We start from the raw sequence: 21648 nt of genomic DNA, 5'->3' as shown, positions 1-21648 counted from the left end.
GCAATAATTCTTTAAACAAAATTAGGCAGGTGCATAAATTTAGGCACCCCAACAGAAAAAAATACATCAATATTTAGTAGATCCTCTTTTTGCAGAAATAACAGCCTCTAAACGCTTCCAATGAGATTCTGGATTATGGTTGAAGGTATTTTGGACCATTCTTCTTTACAAAACATCTCAGATTTGTTGGTTTCCGAGCATGGACAGCCCGCTTAAAATCACACCACAGATTTTCAATAATATTCAGGTCTGGGGACTGAGATGGCCATTCCAGAACGTTGTACTTGTTCCTCTGCATGAATACCTTAGTAGATGACAGCTGAAATCTCTGAGATAGCTTTGTCTATCCTTCCCCTAAACCAGGGGTGGGCAACCTGTTCCAGAAAGAGCCATGAGGGTGCAGGTTTTCTTTGCAGCCACTAACTCCACCAGGTGATTTCACTGATTAACTGATTCCATCTGCTCAAAGTGATTTAATCAGTAAAATCACCTGGTGGAGTCAGTGGCTGCAAAGAAAACCTGCACCCTCTTGGCTCTTTCTGGAACAGGTTGCCCACCCCTGCCCTAAACCATGATGTTGAACAATCTTTGTTTTCAGGTCATTTGAGAGTTGTTTAGAGGCTCCCATGTTGCCACTCATTAGAAGAGATGCAAAGAGGAGAAACATTTGCAAATGGCCACCTTAAATACCCTTTCTCATGATTGGATTCACCTGTATAAGGAGGTCAAGGGTCAGTGAGCTTACCAAACCAATTTTGTGTTCCAATAGTTAGTGCTAAATGTATTCAAATTAATAAATTGACAAGGGTACCCAAATTTATGCACCTGTCTAATTTTGTTTAAGTAATTATTGCACACTTTGTTTCACTTCTCAAATATTAGTGTGTTCGTCTGCTATGATATATTTAACTGAAATTTCTGATCCAGACAACCAATGATTTTTAAGGAAAATCATGAAAATTATCAGGGGCGGCAAAACTTTTGCATACAACTGTAGATGAATCCCAAAGCAACATGCCTTAAAACAAACCAACCCAGTGCTGCCAGAATGACATGTACCCCTTTAGGCCCCAAATATTCAAGCCTCTTTTTTCTGACCTTTTATCTATTGGAGTGTTCTGTGGTGTGGATGAAGATGTATACATTTTAGGTTGATTCAGGGTAGTTGGTACTAGAATTGAATCGCTTGAATATTGAATATTAGTCCATGTAGGCTCGGTGCTAGTTTTTAGACACGTGTGTGCGCGCGTGTCCCTTTGAGAGCAGCGTGTCATCAACTCTACTAAACACAAAATAACTGAACTTTGACTAAAGATGACATTTGACAAATGTGTCTAATGTAAAATGAGGCTAGTATTGGAGATAAATCTGTCATCAATCCCTAGTGACTATAAAAAAAAAGTTTGCATTTTGAGGTATTAAGATTTATTGTCAGACGTTAACTTTGGTGGAAACCATTACTGCATTTTCATTCTCAACATTAATACTGTAAATCAAAAATTAGTTTTTCTTTTATTGTATTGTCTCTGTGACAAAGACCAAACACATTTTAATGTTCCGTCTTTCCTTTTGCCTCTTTACTCACTCCAGATTCTGTCGCCTGTTGGATTCACTCAGTAAGTAACTCGCCCCTTCGCCAAAATCCGGCTCCTAGATGTGACCACGAGATTGCTGAGGAGAAGCCACCATGTCTTAAACACAGAGGGGCCCTCTGGAGCCCTGTCCCCACACCCTGGAACACCCACCCCATCCCCTGTCCACCACCTTACCCCTTCTCCCAGCCCCATCCCAATCCCAGACCTCCATGCACGTTAGAGAGAGGCTACCCGGCACCAGCTCGCCGCTGGCCTCCCCCTTCCCAACTTCTGGAGACATGAGCCTGCAGAAGAAGCGGCAGCTGGGTGATGGTGGAGGCAGTGGGGTGATGGGCTCTGACCGGGATCTGCACTCTACTGCTTCCTCCATCTCCTTGCCATCTGTCAAGAAAGCCCCCAGGAAAAGGCGGCTCTCACTGGCCTCTATTTTCAGACGGCGAAGCAGAGAGCAAAAATCGGGGCGCCAAAGGTCCCGAGACCACCAGCACCTTGGATCTGTTGGGCTAGGAGGGGTGGATGGCATTGCCAGCATTGAGAGCATTCACTCTGAGATGTGTAACGATAAGCACTCTGCCTTCATCTCTGTGACTGGGACCGGGCCTGCCTCAGTTGTTGCTGCCTCCACCTCATCTGCCTCAGGGCCTTCTTCCTCTACCTCCACCTCCTCCAGGGTGTTGAGTGGATCAGGATCAGAGGCGCTGGAGTGCCCACTGTGCCTTCTGCGCCATTCCAGGGAGAACTTCCCTGACATCATGACCTGCCACCACCGCTCCTGCATAGATTGCCTGCGTCAGTATCTGCGCATTGAGATCTCAGAGTCACGGGTCAACATCAGCTGCCCTGAGTGCTCGGAACGCTTCAATCCACATGACATCTGTATGATCCTGGGTGACCGAGCCCTCATGGAGAAGTATGAAGAGTTCATGCTGAGGAGGTGGCTGGTGGCTGACCCTGACTGCAGATGGTGCCCTGCCCCGGACTGTGGGTAAGAAGTCAATTTAAATACAATGCAATCTGACCTAGTTTGCTTATAATTGAAAATGTTGTGGTGTAGTAGTTTGTTTATTTATTTATTTGTGATTTTTAAGGACTTTTCATGCAAAAACTGCTTACAGGGTCTCTCAAGTTACCCAATTAATTTTGCTCATTACCAGCAACCTTTCCAATAATTCAAGTTATCATTATCTTGTCACTTTTATTATAGTTAAATTGCATCATTGTGATTCTATTCCTTACATTGTAAATTGCTGGTACTTGCTTTAGAGCGATGATCAAAGCCAAGATCTGTCCTTGATGTGGCTTCCAGCTGCAATGTATTCAAATTTTCCTTATGCCATGGTCTATCTCTCCATTGACTTTCATGAAAATCAGTTTGATGCCATTTTGAGCTACCCTGGTTACAGTCAGTCAGACGTGATGAAAACATAACCTCCTCGGCAGAGATATCAAAACACAAAGTTGATGTCAGTAAAAGCCATGATGGACATGAACTTTGCTGATTTGCTGGTTCAGAATGCTGCTGCCAGACTTCTGACACGAAGCAAAAGGTTTGACCATATTACACCAGTTCTGGCATCCCTTCACTGGCTTCCAGTCTCTCTGAGATCGGATTTTAAAGTATTAATATTGGCCTATAAAATTGTTCACGGACTGGCACCGCCCCACCTGGCAGTCCTGGTTGAGGCCCTATGTACCTTCTCGGGCCCTGCGTTCACAGGGTACTGGCCTATTGTGTGTCCCTAGAGTGGAAAAAAAAAGTCAGTGGGTTACAGAGTCTATTACTTTTCAGAATGCATCTATTTATCTTTTGTGGATTGAATATAAAATGTGCACATAAGCCTTGTTGGAACACTTTACATGATATCTACGTATTCTGTAGTGAGAGAACTGTTTTTGGTGGCCCTTTCTGTAGTTACAGGCTCTGCAGAGAGTGTTTCAAAACACTGTCTTTTGGACTCCTGCAGAATTGCTAACTGTTCTTGGTCTGTACAAGGTCACTGCCTGTTACTTTGCTGTCTGTCTACATTCTGCCTTCAGAGTAAAGTGAGCCGTAGTGGAGATCAGTTCCCAGCCTGTCCTTGGCTATGTGATTGAAACTTAATCCTTGGGTCAGCGCAGAGTTACTGAAAGGCTTCTGCTGTATTCACAATCAACTGTACAGTGTCATGAACTCCAGAGTTTCCCTTCAAGGAAATGGCTAATACAACCCCTGGCAAAAATTATGGAATCACCGGCCTCGGAGGATGTTCATTCAGTTGTTTAATTTTGTAGAAAAAAAGCAGATCACAGACATGGCAACTTTCTGGCTTTAAGAAACACTATAAGAAATCAAGAAAAAAAGATTGTGGCAGTCAGTAACGGTTACTTTTTTAGACCAAGCAGAGGAAAAAAAATGGAATCACTCAATTCTGAGGAAAAAATTATGGAATCACCCTGTAAATTTTCATCCCCCAAATTAACACCTGCATCAAATCAGATCTGCTCATTGACATTGACCCTATGCCATGACATTGACCCTATGTGTCTTTTTGCAAGGAATGTTTTCGCAGTTTTTGCTCTATGGCAAGATGCATTATCATCTTGAAAAATGTCATCATCCCCAAACATCCTTTCAATTGTCCAAAATATCAACATAAACTTGTGCATTTATTGATGATGTAATGACAGCCATCTCCCCAGTGCCTTTACCTGACATGCAGCCCCATATCATCAATGACTGTGGAAATTTACATGTTCTCCTCAGGCAGTCATCTTTATAAATCTCATTGGAAAGGCACCAAACAAAAGTTCCAGCATCATCACCTTGCCCAATGCAGATTCGAGATTCATCACTGAATATGACTTTCATCCAGTCATCCACAGTCCACAATTGCTTTTCCTTAGCCCATTTTAACCTTGTTTTTTTCTGTTTAGGTGTTAATGATGGCTTTCGTTTAGCTTTTCTGTATGTAAATCCCATTTCCTTTAGGCGGTTTCTTACAGTTCGGTCACAGACGTTGACTCCAGCTTCCTCCCATTCGTTCCTCATTTGTTTTGTTGTACATTTTTCGATTTTTGAGACATATTGCTTTAAGTTTTCTGTCTTGACGCTTTGATGTCTTCCTTGGTCTACCAGTATGTTTGCTTTTAACAACCTTCCCATGTTGTTTGTATTTGGTCCAGAGTTTAGACACAGCTGACTGTGAACAACCAACATCTTTTGCAACATTGCGTGATGATTTACTCTCTTTTAAGAGTTTGATAATCCTCTCCTTTGTTTCAATTGACATCTCTCGTGTTGGAGCCATGATTCATGTCAGTCCACTTGGTGCAACAGCTCTCCAAGGTGTGATCACTCCTTTTTAGATGCAGACTAATGAGCAGATCTGATGTGATGCAGGTGTTAGTTTTGGGGATGAAAATTTACAGGGTGATTCCATAATTTTTTCCTCAGAATTGAGTGATTCCATATTTTTTTCCTCTGCTTGGTCTAAAAAAGTAACCGTTACTGACTGCCACAATCTTTTTTTCTTGATTTCTTATAGTGTTTCTTAAAGCCAGAAAGTTGCCATTTGAAATGACTTTAGTTTTGTGTCATGTCTGTGATCTGCTTTTTTCTACAAAATTAAACAACTGAATGAACATCCTCCGAGGCCGGTGATTCCATAATTATTGCCAGGGGTTGTATTTTAAAACCTCCAGCAGTTGTTAAATGTCAACTTCCCTTATTTTCAAGCATTTCCTGTGCATGTTTTTTGTGTCCTCAGCTGGCTGACTCTCAGCATCTGTACAGCTCCTATAATGAGATGTTGTTTTGCTGCATCATGCACACGACTGGTCAAAGTGTGCAGACTTAACACAGTCCACGCTGCTGACAATAATGAGTCATATGTGAGGGGAGGTAGAGCTGCACATTACTGGTGGAAATGAACTGACATTGCAGGATTTATTTATTTTTCTGCCATTGTGATGTGAAAAGGTACAGGAATTTTCACACATAACTTGCATGTCTCTATTTGGACATAACGACTCATTGTAGATTGAGTAAGTTAATACTGTAGGTGAATGCACAGAAGATTACCATATCTGCTCCTTGGCATGTCCAGGGCCGAGCTCCAGCCCGCTCCCTTTTTGAAGAAAATTGGTTAAACGCCCACTCAAAATTTATTTTTTATGAAAATCTATTAAACACCCACCCTAAAATAAATTAGGGTGAGCCCAAAACATCATAAAAAGCACAGAATAATGAGTTTTCATGAGGTCTTCCTCTCTTCTATTTCTTACCTGTGACAACGTTATCAGTGTGCGCTTGTAGTGGAATCAAAGTTTGTTAAAATGTGCTCTTGTTTTGAATGTCTTGTGCAAGAAAACAGGAAGTGTTCCAGGACAATCCATAGTTTTGTGAAGGTTAAGACGTAATTCTGCTGTGATGTTTTGATGCTGCTGTTGTGTCCACTTATACTGTTGGGCTGGAGAACAAGGATGGGGAAAAAAAGGACCACCTGGAATTTTCTCTGTCCGATGTCCATCTGCCCATCCCCTCTGCAGGCAGAATTTAGTGCGGAACACCCTGGGCAGTCCACTGCCCCAATATGGTAAACTTATTAACTTAAAAAAAATTAAGTTGAATGACTTTGCAAGGAAACCTCAACAAATTACCAACATCGTCCTTTCTGCACCCATAAGTCCATACAACTTGCCAAAATTTTGGTGGTCTTTCTCTCTCTCTGTCTCAGCTGAGCTAAACTCTGCTGCATGGAGAGGTTTCATTTACACTCACATACAGCACAAACAAAATATATGGTTTTTCCTTTCTGACATTTCAGTTTAAAAGTCCTAAATATAAATTCAGATTTCCAGGGACCTCCTTCCCCACAATTTAATACATGACTGACACAGAGGAGCACTGCACATTTGTGGGCATATGTGGCTAACTTGACATGCTGCTTAATAACATTACAAACTCTCTGAATGCAAGAATACTTAAAATGGAGAACATTATTAGGTTAAGTACAACAGATATCTGTTTAGTCCAGGTAGTAAAGCTGAAAAAAATCACCTAGGGTCAACAAAATTGTTATCAAAGGTTTTTCAGCTGATCTAGGCAGGAAATTACTAGCCAGGATAAAAAAAAAAAAAAAAAAAAAAGCTACCAAGATCTCCAAATTAATGAAAATCGAAGCTGGCCAACACGGATTCCATCACAAGTTGAAAATTGCCATAATTTCCTTACTACTACATCTAAAACCTACTACTACATTTATGTTTTAACGTCAATAAAGTAATTTTTCTTAATGTTTGCACCTCATTTCTGATTTGTTTTGAGATATTGGCAATCTATTTAAAAAATTAATGCCAAAATGGAATAAAATCAAGAGGTATAAACCTGGTTTATTAATGGACAAACAAAAGCATCTTTTTGAACCTTGGACTACAATAAATGTGTGTTAATTTCATTCTCTGGTATTTCCAAAGTCATCCATGTTGACTAGATTGACAGTACATGTACTAGACATACAATATATGACATATAGTAATTATCTGTCACTTTTTGTCTGCAAATGTGTCACCTAGGAAATGACATTTATTTTGTTATAAACACAAATGTGAAGAAAGTTTCAGATAATATCACAAACCTACAGAATAAACAGGTCAAATTTTTTAAAGGATTTACACATTCCAAAAACAATTTCACTTTTTAAACAATTACTTTACAAACATTCACATTGAAACAAGCAGCAAATTAAAGTGTATATCTCTAACAACACATAAGATTAGCTAAGGTTGTGTTGCCACATTTTCTCCATGTAATGTAGAGTTGCGTCAGGAAGGGCATCCGGCGTAAACCTTGTGCCAAATCAACATGCAGATCTATCTTGGATCTGCTGTGGCAACCCCGAGTGAAAACGAGGGAGCAGCCAAAGGGACTTACTTGCTAAGGTTGTGTCGGCTACACCACAAGTGTAGGTTATGCAGTGTGATCTCACTGAATAAGACAGACAAATTAAAATCAATGTTGTCCAGCTAAACTTCAAACATCTTATACCTAGATTACGTTTTACAGTCTAGTAATCCAGAGGCTCTGCTTCAGGGTTTACAACACTATTGGTGCAGCTGATTCCCTTGTATTGACCATAAGCCAAACTGCACAACAGTCCATTCTTGCAAGAGGAGCAGGGATTTTGTCACACTTACCATGGCATTTGCATTTCACAAGCTTCAGCAAGGAGGTTGGAGCAGCTTCTGCATCTTTACTGGCTTGAGCCTCTCCACATTCTGACCTTTGTGGAGTACCCAGCCCCACTTGGTCGGATCAAGATCATTGCCCAGCCAGGTCTGAACCTGGTGATATGCAGAGGTGTCAAGTAACGAAGCACAAATACTTCGTTACTGTACTTAAGTACACTTTTTAGGTATCTGTACTTTACTCCTTTACTTATTTTTCTGCCTACTTCTGACTTCTACTCATTACATTTTCACACAAGTATCTGTACTTTCTATTCCTTACATTTTTAAAACAAACAGCCTCGTTACTCTTGGCTTCAGTTTAATGTTTATATATATATATATATATATATTTCACGTCATGTGCGCCTGTAATCAACTTTTCTGCAGCACGGCTTTGCTTTGAACCGTGAACCAATCGAAGCAGTGGTTCGCAGATTGAATGCTTCGACCTATTGCTTCGTTTATTCTTTCTTTCTTTCGCTTAATTTTCCCCCGCTAAAATCCTAAAGAGCATACTTCTGTGAGTATTATTTACCTTTTCTACGTTAAACCGACCTGTTATGGTCTTCTGAAACAGCTGATAGATGTATTTTATAACTTAAAAACGGGAGCGACGCTAACGCGTTAGCATGTCTATGGCGTTTTCAATGTTAAAAGTTAGCATTAAGCAGTTGCAGCTCTCATCACGTTCGGGTGCATTTGTTTTCAAATTGTAATATTTCTTAAATTTATTTTTGTTTATATATCAATAATCTAATGATTATTATATATAATTTTAGAGAAAGAGGGAAAACGAACCTGAATAGAAACACAACAGAAAATATGAAAGCAACTAACAATGAACATACATAAATAAGTGTTTCCTGTGAACACCTAGTGACTCTTACACCTCCACTTCATCCCTGTCTTATTTAATGATGGTCAAACCATATTTTCAATGTGTTAATTTCTTCAGTGATTTCCTCCAGAACTATCTGCCAAACTAGAAAACTGCTGCATCCTTGTAAGAGCAGAATACTACTGGAATGAATTTGAATAAGGAAAAGTTGTGTTGTTTTTTTGTTGTTGTTGTTGTTTTGTTTTTTTCCTTCACTAAATGGATGCTGCACTCACTCCAGTTTATTGTCTGGAATAGTCCCAGATTGCATTTTCGTGCAGGTGGTGTTGGGGGGTAATTTTGGGTTTTGGGTCTTGGGCCACATGTAGAACGAATCAGATTTTAAATTAAGCTTTCAATTCATATAGTGGCATCTACCTTTTTTTTTTTTTTTTTTTTTTTTTTTTTTTTTTTTTTTTTTTTTAAAGGTTTACTTTATACTTTTATACTTTAAGTAGGTTTTGGAGCACATACTTTTTCACTTTTACTTGAGTAAAGAGGTCAAGTTGATACTTCAACTTTTACCAGAGTGTTTTTAAACTGCAGTATCTATACTTCTACTTAAGTAACAAATGTGTGTACTTTTGACACCACTGGTGATATGCTCAATGGCTGTGGTACCTGCCTGCATCACAGGTGGGTGGGAGGGATTCAAGGGGCAGATAACGCTGATCTGGATGCCACCTTGCTGCTGAACCTGGCCGCCCTCTCAAAGTTGAGGCTGTTTCCAAGCTTGCAGCTGTACAATACCTCTAGAGTGGCCTGACCATGCCTGTTAACATCATCTTGACGTTGAACTGCCTTCAGGAATATGCTGGCATGGTCCTTGAGTTGATGACACTTGGCCATTGCAATGACCTTTCCTATACCATATGGCCTTGACACAGTGTCACACCCTGTACCAGAGTAGAGAAGCTTGAATCTTCAACTGGACTGGGTTGCTTGACGCGAGGACATTTCGCTTCAAATCGCAAAAGCTTCCTCAGCTAAAATGAGCTGAGCATTTAAAAAGTAAGGAGCGGCAAATCGGGAAGTTTCACAACCTTTTAGTGCAGAAAAGGCATACTTTCAGTGGGGGTAGTTATAAAGATACACCCAGACAAATTAGTGACAACAGGGAAAATTGGGTAAAGAATCTCTCCGACAGGGTTCTTACACAGACAGAAAAGGATGTGCTTGCAAAAGGACTAAATTTCTCAGTGACCCCTAAACATATACAGACAGTAGATTACGTCACTGCAGTAGAGTCAGCCATTAAATCAATCAATCAATCAATTTTTTTTATATAGCGCCAAATCACAACAAACAGTTGCCCCAAGGCGCTTTATATTGTAAGGCAAGGCCATACAATAATTATGTAAAACCCCAACGGTCAAAACGACCCCCTGTGAGCAAGCACTTGGCTACAGTGGGAAGGAAAAACTCCCTTTTAACAGGAAGAAACCTCCAGCAGAACCAGGCTCAGGGAGGGGCAGTCTTCTGCTGGGACTGGTTGGGGCTGAGGGAGAGAACCAGGAAAAAGACATGCTGTGGAGGGGAGCAGAGATCGATCACTAATGATTAAATGCAGAGTGGTGCATACAGAGCAAAAAGAAAAAGAAACAGTGCATCATGGGAACCCCCCAGCAGTCTACGTCTATAGCAGCATAACTAAGGGATGGTTCAGGGTCACCTGATCCAGCCCTAACTATAAGCTTTAGCAAAAAGGAAAGTTTTAAGCCTAATCTTAAAAGTAGAGAGGGTGTCTGTCTCCCTGATCTGAATTGGGAGCTGGTTCCACAGGAGAGGAGCCTGAAAGCTGAAGGCTCTGCCTCCCATTCTACTCTTACAAACCCTAGGAACTACAAGTAAGCCTGCAGTCTGAGAGCGAAGCGCTCTATTGGGGTAATATAGCAGTTAAACATAGCAGTTTGTCAGAGTCAGAAGCTGGGGACCTCCGACTAAGAGTCACAGCAGTTGTTTAGTCACTAGCCAATAGCAGTCTGCCTCTCGGTAGGAGGGGTCTGCTTAGGTATAAAACTCCAGCTTTTGTGGCTTCTGTTTGTTCTTCTTGACAAGGGTCAGACAGAAGTCAGACTACCAGAGCAAGAATTTTAGCTGAGGAAGCTTCTGCGATTTGAAGCAAAACGTCCTCGCGTCAAGCAACCCAGTCCAGTCGAAGATTAAGCTTCTTTACTATGGAAACCACCTGGACAACTGAGAGCCTACACAGAAACGTTCTGACCAACTGTGGGCATGAGGCCCTGGCACTAGTACGTAAGCTGGAAAAGACTGCTAAAAAGATAGCTAACTTTAGAAACCACTTAAGATTTAACCTGGGATGCAAACAAAACAAGGTTATTCCCAAATGCATGAAGCAAAAGGCACTAGAAGCAGGTCACACAGCAGAAAAGATCCAGCACAGTTACCTTAGGAGGCTTTTGGGTCTTAGAATTAGAAGGCTTCATTTTAAAATATTAGACCTCCAAAATGATCTTGATAGTCTAAGGTTAGAAACTTTAGTGGGGGAAGAGGCCCATAATAAGATCACAAAGTTCATAGTTAAAATTCAAATGTCTGAGCATTTAAAAAGTAAGGAGCGGCAAATCAGGAAGTTTCACAATCTTTTAGTTCAGAAAAGGCGTACTTTCAGTGGGGGTAGTTATAAAGATGCACCCAGACAGCAGTGCTGAACAGTGCTAAGCCTCCTCTGTCCAACATCACAAGAGAAGAACGGAAAGCTTTGTCAGCACTGCAGAAGGACCAAAGCATCCTTATCCTGCCAGCAGATAAAGGCAAATGCACGGTGGTCCTGAACACATCGGGCTAAGAGGCCAAGATCAGCAACTTGCTCAGTGACTCCAATACATACGAGTGTCTGAAGAGAGACCCCACAAGCGGCTATAAGAAGAAAATCATTAACTACCTCCAAAACCTGGAGAAAGAGGGACTCATCGACAGGCAGGCATACTACAGACTGTACCCTGGGGACGCCACTCCATGCATCTATGGACTGCCCAGAATCCACAAACAGGACGTGCCACTCAGGCCTATTGTATGTAGCACAGATTCCATCACGTACAATTTGGCCAAGCACCTCAAGTGGATTTTGGCTCCTCTAGTGGGTAACTCAGACCACCATGTGGAGAACACACAAGATTTTGTGAACAAGATCAAGGACCTTCAGCTGGAGGCAGATGAAACTATGGTGTCATTTGATGTGACATCGTTGTTCACCTGGATCCCCACCGCTGAGGCCGTCTCAGCTGTGAGGCAGAGACTGCTGGAGGATGTGTCTCTACTTGAAAGGACCAAACTCACACCAGACCACATCTGCCAACTCTTGGAGATCTGTCTTAACACAACATATTTCCTGTTTAGGGGGAATTACTACAGGCATATCCATGGTTGTGCGATGGCGTCTCCGGTATCCCCCATTGTGGCCAATCTGTACATGGAGTGAGTGGAGTAGAGAGCCTTGACGTCTTTCACGGGCATCTCTCCCAGTCACTGGTTCAGATATGTCGATGACACATGGGTTAAAATCAAGCAACAGGAGGTTGAGGACTTTACAGAGCACATCAACTCGGTGGACTCCAATATCAAGTTCACACGTGAGGATGCCAGAAACAACCATTTAGCCTTCTTGGACTCTGATGTTACGACTGGAGAGAACAGGCAGCTCCAGACAGGGGTTTACAGAAAACCCACTCACACTGACCAATATCTGCTCTTTGGCTCAAACCACCCCCTTGAACACAAGCTCGGGGTGATCAGGACTCTTCAACACAGAGCCCTACAAGTGCCCACAACTGCAGAGGGAAGGGCTAAAGAACAACTTGTCCAGAAAGCCCTCACAGTATGTGGGTACCCACGATGGTCACTGGATAAAGTGCAGAAGTCCCAGAGAACAAAGAGACCAGACAGACAGGAGACAAAGACCTGAAGAAGAGGAGTGTCTCTACCTTATTTAGCAGGAGTAGGAGAAAAACTACAGAGGATCTTCAGACAGCACAAAATCCCAGTTTACTTTAAACCTGTTAACACATTGAGACAGAAATTAGTTCACCCTAAGGACAGGATCCCTAGTTACAAACAGAGCAATGTAGTGTATTCTATCAGATGTCAGGAAAACTGTAACGAACACTACATAGGTGAGACTAAGCAACCGTTACACAAAAGGCTATACCAGCAACGCAGAGAGGGCGCCAGTGGACCTCAGTCTGCAGTTCATCTCCACCTTAAAAACACTAACCACACGTTTGAGGACAAGGAAGTTAAAATGTTAGCCAGAGAGAAGAAATGGTTTGAGAGAGGGGTGAAGGAGGCATTCTATGTGAAACAGTTGAAACCCAGCCTTAACCGGGGAGGGGGTCTGAGACACGCTTTGTCCCCTGTTTACAATGGGGTACTCGGATCAAAGCAGTTTCAGTCTTTTGTTCATGGTAATGAGTCATTCACGTCATCAGGAGAGGCATCAGTCCCATCGTTAGGAGGGACAGCTACCCTGTCATTAGGAGGGTGCTAACAAGAGCGCAATAAGTGCTAATTAAAGCAATTGTTTAGTCACTAGCCAATAGCAGTCTGCCTCTCGGTAGGAGGGGTCTGGTTAGGTTTAAAACTCCAGCTTTTGTGGCTTCTGTTTGTTCTTCTCGACAAGGGTCAGACAGAAGTCAGACTACCAGAGCAAGAATTTTAGCTGAGGAAGCTTCTGTAATTTGAAGCGAAACGTCCTCGCGTCAAGCAACCCAGTCCAGTCGAAGATTCAAGCTTCTTTACTATGGGAACCACTTGGACAACTGAGAGCCTACACAGAAACCCTGTACCAGAGTGTAGGAAGAGTAGAGAAGCAGCAAGGGCAGGATCTAGATGTTCTTGCAGGGTCCAGATGTTGAGGATCTTGTTGGATGTCTGCCAAAAGATGACATGATATCTGGGACTGTCTTGATAAAGCAGCAGGACCAGCAGGTCTGAGTCATCCCCAACAACTGTCACTGATCACCTCTTGGCTGTGGTACATACAGTTTTCACAATGTCATAGTCTGCATCACCAGCACTGTGTTTGACTTCAGTACCAGCTTTCTCCAGCTCGCTGCCAGTGAACTACAAGAATTTCTGTTCGTTCCTTTGATTTGCCAAGAATGCCTTCTTCTTCATGGTTTAACGGCATTTCTGACTTGAAGTTTACCCCTATGTTGTGGGAGTTTTGACATCTTGTCTAGTGTGCTTCATCCTTGGTAAATGAACTGCTTCCATACTATACTGGTAACTGGCCTTGTTTGATTTCTTCTTGGAAGGTGACTGTTCCACAAACACCCCACAGAAAAGTGTATTGAAGTCAAAAACACTTTCAGATCTCAGATTAACTCTGGTTACAGGTGACTGAGAAGGTTGGTGTTTTTGGGGCGTTTGGATAGATTTCAGGTTTGTGTGTCTACTTCTCCATAACTTATGCACCAGATTGTCATGATGCTCAGACAATACAATATTAGGAATGTCTAAGTTTTTTTCTTGACCGATGACTATTCCTTTACTGGACTAGTTGTGTATTAGTCATAAAACATGAGAACTGTAAGGTTTGTATTTATTTATTTATTTATTTATTTATTTTTTAATAGTTGTTGGGGAAGGTGTTTGATTTTAATTTGCCTTGCTTGACACTGTACATCCTGTGATGTGACTATTGCACAAGTGGTAGGGGAAGCTGACAGTCTTTTGGTTTAGAATCATGATTCACTGTCTGAATCACATCTCTCCCCACCCATTTAGTTTCACTCATATGACAAATGATTAGTTACATCTGCCAAGGATGTAATAAAATCACCTGCATTTATTTGTCTGTCTTCCTGTCTGACTGTTAGCAGGATTACGTCAAAACTGCTCCACAGATTTTGATGACATTTTCACCACAGATAGATAATAGGCCAAGGAAGCACCAATTAAATTTTGAAGTTGATCCGGATTCTGGATCAAGTTTCACTTTAAATACGCTTTGAAGGATTACTGTTAGCAGGATTATGTCAAAACTGCTTAACAGATTTTAATGAACCTTTCAACACAGATACATATTAGGCCCTGGAAGAGTCCATTAAATGTTGCGGGTGATCTGGATTCAGATTCTGGATCAAGTTTCACTTTATATATTCTTTGAAGGATTATGTCAATCTACTTCACGGATTCTCACCAAATTTTCACCACGGATACATAGTAGGCCATGGAAGACTCCATTAAATTTTGGAGGTGATCTGGATCCAGATTCTGGATCAAGATGTCTCTTTATATACGCTTTGAAGGATTATGTCAAAACTTCTTCATGGATTCTCACTAGATTTTCACCACGGATACATATTAGGTCATGGAAGACTCCATTAAAGGACATGTTGCACTGAAATCATAACAATTTAGATTTAGGCTGTTAGTGGGCATCCGATGATCCACCAGGATTACTTTGTGTACTTCCGTGACCGGTTTCAAAGTATACGGCAATCACAGCAAACAGCTATGGAGACTTCTGAAAACAAAGTACTCGTGAGTATTCCAGTGTTTCCAACAGGTGACTGACGTCTCAGCGTGCACTTCAATGGAATGTATCTGCTAATGTTAAGAACTGAGGCTCAGATTCATTCCAAAATTTACACAAGTGTGATGTTTTGTTATTACGACTCGTTTTTAAGTGTAACTGTTCATTTTGATGCAGTCACAGTAAAAGGAGCAGCTGTGAGAAGGTTTTTTGGCACCTGCAGCAATTAGTCATAAACACAGCCTGTTAAAAACACACACACTCTCTCTCTCTCTCTCTCTCTCTCTCTCTCTCTCTCTCTCTCTCTCTCTCTCTCTCTCTCTCTCTCTCTCTCTCTCTCTCTCTCTCTCTCTCTCTCTCTCTCTCTCTCTCTCTCTCTCTCTCTCTCTCTCTCTCTCTCTCTCTCTCTCTCACACACAGAGAGAGAGAGAGAGGTCTGTGATAAAACTAACGTACCTTTTTATTTTTTTCAAAAACTATATGGATTTGAATCACGTGCGATTACATCAGACAACCTTGAACCCTCGTGCGCATGCGTGAGTTTTTTCACGCCTGTCGGTTACGTCATTCGCCTGTGGGCTGGCTTGGAGTGAGGAGTAGTCCACCCCTCCCGTCGGAATTCCTTTGTCTGACTTCTTCCTGAGAGACTGGCGCTTTGCTTGATCACAATTTTTTCAGAACCTGTGAGGCACATCGAAGTGGACACCATCTGAGAAATTCAGCTGGTTTTCTGTGAAAATTTTAACGGCTGATGAGAGATTATGGACTGTTGCTGTCGCTTTAAGGACTGCCCACGGAGCGGGACGTAAAGGAGATTTTATTAATGAAAGACGTGCGGACTGGTCCGCGCGTTGGGACGCAGCCGTCGCGGTGCGGCGGCACAGAAAAAACACCTCCATTTTGATAACCATTTGTAAAAACCAGGCGGCTTTTGATGGCTTTCAGTTGAGTGAGTATCTGAGAAATTGTTTAACAGCTGGACATGTTCCAACTTGTCCTTAAGGCTTCCAACGGAGGTGTTTTTCCTGTGGCGGCGCGCGACGCTGGCTACCTGCCGATGCGCAGACCCGTCCGCACTTTCTTTCATTACAAAATCTCCTTTAACAGTGGAATGTCCGGATAAACTGCTGATCCCGACCTCTTCTGAAAGTTCTCTGTTCTCTCACGACATCCTGGGTCAACAGAGGCTTAAATTTGGAAGCTTTCAGCTCAAAACAGGCAGACAGCGGCGGCTCAGGGCGCGTCGTGACGTCCCGCTCCGTGGGCAGTCCTTAAAGCGACAGCAACAGTCCATAATCTCTCATCAGCCGTTAAAATTTTCACAGAAAACCAGCTGAATTTCTCGAATGGTGTCCACTTCGATCTGCCTCACAGTTTTTGAAAGAATTTTGATCAAGCAAAGTGCCAGTCTCTCAGGAAGTTCTCAGACAAAGAGATTCCGACGGGAGGGGTGGACCACTCCTCACTCAAAGCCTGCCCACAGGCGAATGACGTAACCGACAGGCGTGAAAAAACTCGCATGCCCACGAGGGTTCAAGCTTGTCTGATGTAATCGCACGTGATTCAAATCCATATAGTTTTTGAAAAAAATAAAAAGGTCCGATACTTTTCTAACAGACCTCGTGTGTGTGTGTGTGTGTGTGTGTGTGTATATGTATGTATATATATATATATATATATATATATATATATATATATATCTCTTTGTCATCATGTTGCCTGTACAAATGTCAGACATTCCACGTCCATTACACGGCAATAAAAAGCTGACATGCGGGTTAAAACAGAGTAACAGCCATTTTAACCCACATGTCAGCGCGCACACATTTTAACCCACATGTCAGCGCGCAAAAAAAAAAGTACTTTCATTGAAAGAACACAAAGCAAAAGATGAAAACAAAAATAACACTCCACTCAACCCAGCGTAAAGATTTCCAAATAAGTCTACAATAAAAACAAGCCTTCACGCGCGTGCGATCGCAATTGCGATCCTCAGCCATGGAACAGTCCACTTGTCCTCAGTCACTCGAATCCACAGTCAGAGATCATTTTCAAGTTCCACTCGGCCAGAGAATAATGTCCAGATCTACTTGCTCTCAGGTTCTAATCGGACATTATGCTTGGCCACGTGCGCGTAATGTCCGATTGCAGCTCTGCCTTGTGGCACATTAGAGAGTCCATTATATCCTGAAAATAGCATCTTCTGAGTTTTTCCCAATACGCAACATACATCTGCATGTCCATGATCATAGCAACAGTAAAACCAGCAGCTGTGACAAACAGCAGCGTCATGACAGTTTAAGTTCCAAAATCCAACAGACTCTGAAAAAGTTAAGAGTTTCGGGGTGAAGTGTGTCGTTTCCTCTGTAAATCCGAGCGCTGCTTTCAAAGAAAAGCTCAGAAACTTCGTTATTGGACATAACCACATTCATTTTGCTCTATCTGTCTCTGTCTGGGATGTTTCTGTTATGCTCTTAACTATGTCACATGCAGAGAAATGCAGAGAATTGCCGAGTGAGACGTTTTCTGGAAATGAACCCGTTTCATCACTTCGGAAGAGGAATAAAAAAAACATCAGAAACCACTAATTAGGAGGGCATGTGCGCAGGGAGACTTACAAGGAGTACTTTGATGATGTGTTGCTAACTGGGATGTTAAAACACATGCAACATGTCCTTTAAATTTTGGAGGTGATCTGGATCCGGATTCTGGATCAAGATTTCACTTTATATACGTTTTAAATCATTATGTCAAAACTACTTCATGGATTCTCACCAAATTTTCACCACAGATAGATATTAGGGCATGGAAGACTCCATTAAATTTTAGTGGTGTTCCGGATTCAGGGCTGCTACTGCTTAAGCAGGATACAGCTGTATACAGGGGTATTTGTGAGGAAACCTTTTCCTAGAAGGGTCTGGAGGCATTCCCCCAGAAAATATGGAAATATTTCGGTACCATTTCCTACATTTTAATGCATATTTCACCATAAAATACAACCACAGAGAAAAGATACTTTATAACCATTTTTATTCATTTAAACTTTTATTGTACAGTGTTGAATGTGGTGAAAAAGAGAGGGGGAGGAGGACGTGCACACCCTGGATCTGCCCCTGAAATTTACATCTCTATTTTTGTTTTTTTGTTTTTTTTGTTTGTTTGTTAGTTTGTTTTTTTGTTTTTGCAAATGATTATTGCCTCCATGAATTACAGGTAGTAGGCTCAAGCCTCAGTCCCACCAAATAATGAAGGCTGAAGAAGGAGCCACGCATGGGTGTGGGGTGATTATCCGAAGAATGACCCACGTTTTGATCTATCACGTATCCACTATGAAGGTGCCACTATGTGCCTCTCTGTACCCCACATGTGCCGCATAGCAGCCTCTAGTGAGCCACAACCAACCTGTCATTACAGCCTCAAATGGCTCGCATCAGCCACACTAAGCCACGTAGTGCCATGATAGCGCCGTGATAATGCCATGTTGGCGCACGTTTAGGTATGAGTTTGGTCCAAACCTCCAGCCCTCCCACACCTGGTCCCTTCAGAGTGTGGGTTTTCAATTCACAGATTCACAGCAGCATTTAAAGATGTCCCTTCTTTTTTTTTTTTTTTAACGCAGTCCAAAAATAGACACTCCAGCACAGTTCCGCAGTCGTGCACTGTGCGCCAGGCTGCTGTCCACCTGTAATGCACCAGACCAGCTAGACCCGAACCACGGGTTCCTGGAGAGCCGCCTCTGTGCTTCTTCCTGGCTCTGCGGCTCTCTGGCTTTTCTTCTGCGGCTTTAAACACACAAAACTTTGTTTGTCCGTTTATTTCTGCAAAATCGCTCTTTTGCGCGCGCTGCTGTTGTCCTTTCATGGACAGCCGCCTCTGTGCTCTTTCTAAGTGGCTTCCTTTCCGTCCGTGGCTTGCTGGCTTTATTTTTTCCCTGGCTTTAAACAGTCATTTTTACAACGTGATTCCACTTTTAACTTTGTGTTTGTCCGTTTATTTCTGCAAAAGCGCTCTTTTGCGCGCGGTGCCATTCTGCATATAGAATGAGGTGGCCATTTTATTATATACACCTGTGGATCATTTTCAGTGTGTGTATATATATATATATATATATATATATATATATATATTTCTTTATATCTTCCGCAGCTTACAAGTTATCATGATACAACTTTTAACTTTGTGTTATGTCTTTAAAATCGGTCTTTTGCGCGCTCTCCACCTGTTGCCGCACAGCTTCTGATCTTAGCTGCTCCACTGGAGTTATCTTCCATGGCTTTAAACACACATCCACTTTCACACAGTCACCCAAATTTTAACTTTGTGTTTGTCCAATATTGACTGAAATATCACTCTTTTGTGAGCTGGCATTCTGCCTAAATGCTCGTTTGAAGCGTGATGATGAGTCACTGCCTCAGTGCGCACACACAGCGGAGCTCATGTGATCCATTAATTCCAGAAGTGATTAGAGGTGTTTTCAGCATCCAAGGTTTGACAGAAAATGATTAATCCGCTACAAAATAATCATTTTATATAGAGTCCAGTGCACAGAGCAGGTGGAATTGTGTGCGTAAGAGAGCCGCTCCAAAAATAGCCTCTCAGGTCCTGTCTCAGTGCGCACACACAGCGGAGGTCATGTGATCCATTAACAAGATATTAAATCAACATACTTTTACATACAACAGACATCAACATACAGACATACTTTTACAGCAAGGAACTGTTTTATCAAGCTATAAAAAACAGTAAAAATAATTACCATAAGCTGTTCAAAATACATTCCACATGGAGCAGGAAAGAGAGGGGGGAAAAAAAGCATCCAGATCAAACAGTCCTCTGATTCTAGAAGTGATTAGAGGTGTTTTCAGCATCCAAGGTTTGGCAGAAAATGATTAATCCACTATAAAATAATCATTTTATATAGAGTCCAGTGCACAGAGCAGGTGGAATTGTGTGCGCAAGAGGAGAGCTGTTCCAAAAATAGTCTCTCAGGTCCTGCAAAGGTGCCAGGCGCACGGATAATGGACTTTTTGCAGACTCGTAAGCACCACGCAAATGCCTCTAAGCCGTCGCAGTAACTCAAACACAAACTGCGCCACGCTGTTGTTGCTAAATTTTGAACATCTTGAAATTAGCGCCACGCTCAGAGAGGAGCCTCGTTAACTGAAGATAATGCCTCTAAGAGCCACTCTGAGCCACTATACTGCCACGATAGCTCACGAAACCAAAAAAACAGGGTGCGTGGCTCCTTCTTCATCCTTCATTATTCGGTGGGACCGCGGCTTCAGTATGTTGACATTACACAATGTTGTGATTGGTATTACTCAAAATGGCCACTAGTGACAACTGTGGAAAACCAGGTAAGTCGGAATTTTGTTACGATGTCAAGGAATAGACCGTTGTTTAAATTCTCGATGTGCATGCTCAGTAGTGCATAAATCCCACGTGACTAAAGCCCCTTTCACATTGGCGTATTCGTAGAGCTGCTCATTGTGGCGTGTTGTCTACGCTGAGTTGAGCAGCTCTACATCGAGTTTTTGCTCCTTACATAACAGTATGCTGAGGGCTACGCGCGTAGGATGGAAGAAAATAAACATGTTTAATTTTCTTGGCGTAAGAAAGCAGAGAGCGCTGAACACAGTTTTAAGCAGGTCTGTGCAGCACAGCGTTACTGCATGCAAGTCTGTGCAACACTGCGCTCCTGTACACAACCAAAAACTGCGTGCGTGCATCCAGAGGAATCAGCTGAGAACATGATCACACAGCTCACAGCACCTGTGTGCTCAGAACAGGGAATCGAACCTCAACTCAGAAACACAACAGAAACAGCGTCTCTCTCTCTCTCTCTCTCTCTCTCTCTGTCTGTCTGTCTGTCTGTCTGTCTGTGTGTGTGTCTGATCAAACCTGTGACTTTAAAATAAAAGCATTCTTGCTGCATGTCGGTGCGCTCATCATCAAACCTGAAAAAAGCTGTGACTCTTTAAAATAAAAGTGCACGTGCTGCATGTCGGTGCGCTCATCAGACGACCTGATCGATCAGGTCGTCTGATGGACCTGATCGGAGCAACCGGAGGTTTAAATGTTTAACGAGTCACAGCGTTTCATTGCAGCCTTTACCACAGCCAGACTCAACAGCATCTGTACACAATGAAAGTGATCCACCGAGACAAAAAAATAAATAAATAAATAAATAATGTTAAATGACTCTGTTTTTGAGCTGCACCACACCTGCAGTAGAGAACAGAGTGCACTTCCACAGAGGCAGAAAATAGCACTGAACTGGTTTAATAGCGGCATGGTACACGCCACTGTGTTGCGTGTACCAAAAAGCGAACATGCGCAGCTGCAAGTATGAAACAAACACTGAAAAAGGCTGAGTACACGTGCATTTTGGGCGTATTTAAATGAAACACAACGCTGCAATACGCAGCTCTACGAATACGCCAATGTGAAAGGGGCTTAAGCACGAGCTC

The 21648-nt window shown here is 42.2% G+C and overlaps 1 protein-coding gene across 2 annotated transcripts in view; it reads left to right on the top strand.

Moving 5' to 3' along the window:
* Positions 1-21648, top strand: part of LOC117513628 (E3 ubiquitin-protein ligase RNF19A-like) — a 62098-nt gene that overhangs the window by 24059 nt on the left and 16391 nt on the right. For both annotated transcript variants that reach the window (XM_034173852.1, XM_034173853.1), the window contains exon 2: positions 1591-2580. In XM_034173852.1, coding sequence (XP_034029743.1) covers positions 1805-2580 — 776 coding nt within the window. In that variant the 5' untranslated portion in view covers positions 1591-1804. The remainder of the gene's footprint in view (positions 1-1590; positions 2581-21648) is intronic.

This window comes from Thalassophryne amazonica, chromosome 7 (assembly GCF_902500255.1).
Source record: "Thalassophryne amazonica chromosome 7, fThaAma1.1, whole genome shotgun sequence".
NCBI lineage: Eukaryota > Metazoa > Chordata > Actinopteri > Batrachoidiformes > Batrachoididae > Thalassophryne > Thalassophryne amazonica.
This window is presented reverse-complemented; position numbering and strand designations above follow the sequence as displayed.